General features: G+C 43.3%; 1 protein-coding gene across 1 annotated transcript in view; it reads left to right on the top strand.

Annotated features, from left to right (window-relative positions):
* NFKB1 (nuclear factor kappa B subunit 1) overlaps positions 1 to 3,974 on the top strand; it is a 50,282-nt gene extending 46,308 nt beyond the window's left edge. Inside the window, 2 exon segments of the mRNA XM_035890332.1 lie at positions 185 to 326; positions 3,625 to 3,974. Of these exon segments, the coding sequence (XP_035746225.1) occupies positions 185 to 326; positions 3,625 to 3,856 (374 nt within the window). The 3' untranslated portion in view covers positions 3,857 to 3,974.
* Positions 3,975 to 5,274: the final 1,300 nt, after the last annotated feature.

Here is a 5,274-nt window from a genome sequence, read left to right as displayed (position 1 = left end):
CCAAGGGACTCACTCCCTCTGTCCTTACCTCTCAGGAGTAATTAGCGACCTGTCTTAGTGAATCAGTAAATAATGCTTGGTGGTCTGCACTTCGCATTTCTTTGGCAGTGCAAGTGCCTGTCAAAAGAAGGTGATGTTGCAAGGAAGACGACCAAACTGATGAAGACAAAACTTTGTGTTGCAGATGGTCCGTTCCTGGAGAAGGCCATGCAGCTTGCCAAGCGTCACTGCAATGCTCTCTTTGATTATGCTGTAACTGGAGATGTGAAGATGCTGTTGGCTGTTCAGCGCCATCTCACTATTGTCCAGGATGATAACGGAGACAAGTAAGTTGGCCTATTATTCCTGGGTTGAAAGTCACGATGGCAGAACGGTGTGGTCAATTTGTTCTGTCCGCTGTGGGGTGCCGATCAGTGATTGCAGCACTGCTCTAATCAAATAAATATCGATCTCCTTTGGGAGAGATACACGAGAGAGAGCATGAAATGTCATGATCTTTGGGAGGAGGTACAGCTGTGATTTAGACATTTTTTGTTGCATTTGCAGAAGAGTCACTCATATCACAAAGTTCATTGGTCCAATACCTGTCAGCAAGTAATCTGGTCATTGAGGGTATGCTGAGCATGTTGTGAGTTTGTTTGCCTTTTTTTACGCAAAATCTTGACTGAGCGTGAAGTGCTACGCTTGCATCATGAGACACAGTTGATGGGGATACTCGGCTTTGTGCTCAAGGGGAGCACCCTGCTTTTTATTCCATGCAAGTCCTTAAGCCTTCATAGGAAGCTTTAAGTTACAGGTGTGCTGGGAGATGTAGTAATAATAGCTGGAGGGTCCATGCTGCTTTTCTCCTACTGACACCAAGTTCTTCCCAGAGGACGGTATTTTGCTCTTGCTTACATCTGTACTGTACTGTCATCTTCAAGAGATTGCACGGATGTTTGTGGCAGACTTGGCTGCTAATACTTGCCTATCAGTCCTTCAATAATGCGAGCCAGAGTAGAAATCCATTTTGTTCATCTATGGGCCTCAGAGAGTGAAATACAGTGAGGCACGACTGATTAGGAGTTATTTAAAAGGAAATTCAGCAGAAGTGGCTCTGAACACATGCAAAGATAGTCTCTTGAATAAGCAAAGTGGCATTATCACATCCTTGCTTTTTAGCTGGCATGCTTTGGGCAGGCCCTTTCGTTTCCTTAAATTGCAGTATTTTGTTCTGTAGAAGCCATATAAGCCTTAAGGGGTCCAGGTAGATGGCAAATGACGAGTGACTGAGAAGTGCTATCCCACTGTTTGATTACTCTGTGAGAGGCTACGACTTTCACTCCACTTTTGGTGAAAATAGGTCTCCCATTACAGATAAAGGACTGCAAAATCGGAGACTGCTACTTTGCTTGCTTTGCAGTTGGCAACCTAATGTCTGCTTTGAGGAAAACAGGAATATGAACGAGGCAGGAGCCAGCAACAAAATCTGCTAGTGCTTTGGACAATACAGCAGGGGGTAGAGGGGGAGAGGAGTATTGAGCAAGTAGGACTGGCATTTAAATATCAATAAGGTGCCCCTCAGATTTGGACTTGCAGGGCATTTAAACGAAGTCAGAATACTTTTCAGAATGATGGTAAATAGTTGTTTTGTTCCTGGATCAAGAAGTACCTGCAAGTATGTGAGGTTCAAGCTCATGTTGCCTTTCTCCTGGGATGGATTTTAGACTGTGGGCGTGTAACACCTCTAAATTACTCTGCAGCTTTTTAACAAAACAAAGTTTTGGTGACTGTCTTCCAGCTCTCTCCAGGAGCTGTTTTTAAAAAGGGGGAAAAAGAAAAAAAGCTTAAAATTCATAAATCAATTTCCCTAATTTTCATTTTAATCATTAAAATTATATGGCAAAAACTATCAATTTTTTTGGTAAGCCTTTAAAGAAATGTTGCCGTCAACAATTTTGCTCACTTTTCTTTCATCAAATAGTACGCGGGGAATGAAAATGCCTTTAATGGGACCTGTGTTGCAGTTTATGGCTTTGAGACAAAATACGTTTCATCTGTGATTAGTGTATATTTACAGCAGGCACTTGGTAACACCGGCTGTTACTGCATTTATACCAGCACCACTGTGCTCCGGAGGCCTGATGGTATTATGGCACTCTGCGTCTACAGCGGTGCCAAAATGCATTTTTTGATGTAGGGCTGTTTAAGAAACGGAATTGACTGCCCTTTCGTGGTCTAGTCAGCAGGTCTTTGCAGCATCACATGTAGTGGCAGGGTAAAATTAAAATACTTGCCACAGGGAAGAGAACTAAAGGCAGTAGAAGAGCAAATTTGTTTCTGAGGTGAGATTTGGAAATAAAATGTCAGCAAGATAGAGCGTAATAAGAAGCATCTACCTGAGAGCAGAGGAACAGCTCTTTTATGGGAGTGTTGGGACAGTTTGAAGAGCACAGGAGAGCTGAAGGAGGGAAAGTGCCATGGTACTGCCTGTGGTGGTGTCCAGAACCAATAAAACAGGCCCTTCAAGGATGAGTTTGGTTTAGAGATCGTATTTTTTTCCCTTTTTAAAATATCTTCTGGTTTTGAGTGCTCTCAGTCTCAATTTCAAGATGACTCTACACCCCGAATGGCAAGGAACTTTCTTATTTTTCTGATGAAAGTGTAGATCTGAGTATATGCAGGTATTTCTGGAGCAGCGTAACAAACACACCGCGTGTCCTGTGTTGATATTGTGTGTCAGCAGCGATATGCTAAAAAGATGAGTCTAGAAACTGGCCAGCTTGGCAAGAAATGTTTCAAAGCAAAGGGCGTGACTTTGAAATGATGTCTCATGGCAACAAGACAAACTGAGCTCTGCTGGAGAGGGGTGATGGGATTCACAACCTGCTTTTTTTTCCTGGTGTCACTTTGAAAGTACAGCCACACTGGGTGGTGGGGAAGGACCGTGACTCTGGAGAAGAGCATGGGAAAGGCCGTTGCGTTAGCCCATGAGCCGTGGTGAAGCGTCTGGCTATGCGGAGTCACTCATGTCCCAAACCAGATTTTTCCTTTGGTGTGACGTCTCTGGCCACCACTGCAGATCCTGTGGCTGTTAGTCACCAGCCCGAGTCCTCAGTTGTTTTTCTGTTTGAAAACAAAGAAAAGAAAAACCCACAGATCTGGGGAAACCCCCAAAGGAAAATCTGCTTTGGTGGCAGAGGCGCCTGTGGAAATTCTGAAGGAAGGTTTTGACAGTAAGAGGTGTTCATGTGTGCTGCATAATTCAAAACTTGAAAAAAAAAAAAAACAAAACCAAAAAAACCAGCAAAGAATCTGGTGATTTCAAACAAATTCTGAAACAATTCTGTAGTGATACAAGGTTTGTCATTTGTTAGATTATTAGTTAAGTCATGCTCAGGACCAGCAAAAGCCATCCTGAGCCTGTTTCTGTGATTGAAGGGTTAAACACAGTTCTCTTCTGACTACCTTTTTTTAATGCTGGGATTCATTTTAGGTGCTGATATTTAGGGCTGAAATCATGACCTCTCATGTCAAGTGTTAATATCAATTAGAATTCAATGAGATGTACAGCAAAACCTGACAATTTTTATAATAAATTTGAAAATAATGTGGATGTGTTAATCTGGTTTTTGTTTGTTTCAGTGTCCTTCATTTAGCAATTATCCACCTTCATACTGAGCTGGTGAAAAACCTGTTGGAAGTGATGCCTGATGTGAATTACAATGACATCATTAACATGAGAAACGACCTTTATCAGGTACGCTGTTGTGTTTGGAATGAACCCAGATCAGACTGTAACGTGAACAAGTTTAGAAATGCAATGACATATTGCAAGGTGGTGGAGGAGCAGGAGCATGTTTTCACTGTGTTGTAACTCCCCTTGATGTTAACAGAAATGTCCCCACGGGTTGATCATAGAACAGGCCAAAAATACGAAATTCTTCAGTTCATGTCTTTCATTATTTGGCTTCTCTGTTATTAAACCAGCAGCACGGATTATAGCATGCCAGCTCTGGACTCTTTTGACCTTTCTAACCTGGGGTAACTCGGGATCACAAGTCAGTTGCTGCGTCATCAGTTATCTGTAGGCACGTGGAAGCTGTAACAAACGATGCCCTTCCTAGAGCCCAGATGATATTTGTGCCCATCGCACGAGCACCAAGATTCCCCATTCATTTCTAGATTCACATTATAGCAAACCAAAAAGAAAAACCCATCCCCATGTATTTTGGAAAAGATGTATGTAGGAAAAGAGCTCTTAACTGCCAGGCACAATCCTGGCTCCTCAGCTTCATCTATGATGGAGCTGGAAGTTTTTGTATTGTAGCTCAGCTGGGCTTTAAAAAGAGCTGTGGAAACCTGCCTGGGAAAGAATCTCTTTTCAACTGTGCCCGCTGTTCGGTTGCCCCACAGGTGACCTGCTGGGCGTTACGCGGCAGCACTCCGACATTTGTGTTGTTTCTTTTGCCGTGAAGAGTAAAGGCAGGATTTTATTCTACACAGGTAGTCCCAGAGGGGTTTATTTTGACTTTTTTTGTTCTCTTTTGCATTTCATTTTTATGCTTGTACAAAGCAAGTCTGAAATGTGGGGGCTGATGAAAGCAAGCAGAAGATTCTGAATTTAATTTTGTGCCCTCTGTTTAACAGAAATGGGAAGCAAAGCTGTGGTCCATACAGGAAATAAAGCTGTGCTACCAGGACTGCTACAGCTATTCCTACCTTCTGCTTAAACCTTAAGCCAGTGGTGGGAGGGAGTGTAGGCTTGGGCTAGAATTTCCCTTCTGTACAGGTATTCTGAAAGCTGAATCGTACATGTACCCTATAGATTGAGTAATTAGTAATTAAGTAATTACAGATTGCAAATACGTTCGAGTCATAGAATGTTTTGGGTTGGAGGGGACCCCTAGAGGTCATCTAGTCCAACCCCCCTGCAGTGAGCAGGGACACCGCTAACTAGATCAGGTTGCTCACAGCCCCGTCCAACCTGGTCTTGAATGCTTCCAGGGATGGGGTCTCCACTACCTCTCTGGGCAACCTGTTCCAGTGTTTCACCACCCTCATTGTAAAGAATTTCTTCCTTATATCCAGTCTAAACCTACCCTGGTTTAGTTTAAAACCATTACCCCTTGTCCTGTCAAAACCAGCCCTGCTAAATGATTTTCCCCATCTTTCCTACAGGCCCCCTTTAAGTACTGAAAGGCTGCAATGAGGTCTCCCCGCAGCCTTCTCTTCTCCAGGCTGAACAAGCCCAACTCTCTCAGCCTGTCCTCATAGGAGAGGTGCTCCAGCCCT

Source organism: Egretta garzetta, unplaced genomic scaffold, assembly GCF_000687185.1.
Source record: "Egretta garzetta isolate BGI_Z169 unplaced genomic scaffold, ASM68718v1 scaffold72, whole genome shotgun sequence".
NCBI classification, from domain to species: domain Eukaryota; kingdom Metazoa; phylum Chordata; class Aves; order Pelecaniformes; family Ardeidae; genus Egretta; species Egretta garzetta.
The sequence above is the reverse complement of the archived record's forward strand: the minus strand, read 5'-3'. Positions and strand labels throughout refer to the sequence as shown.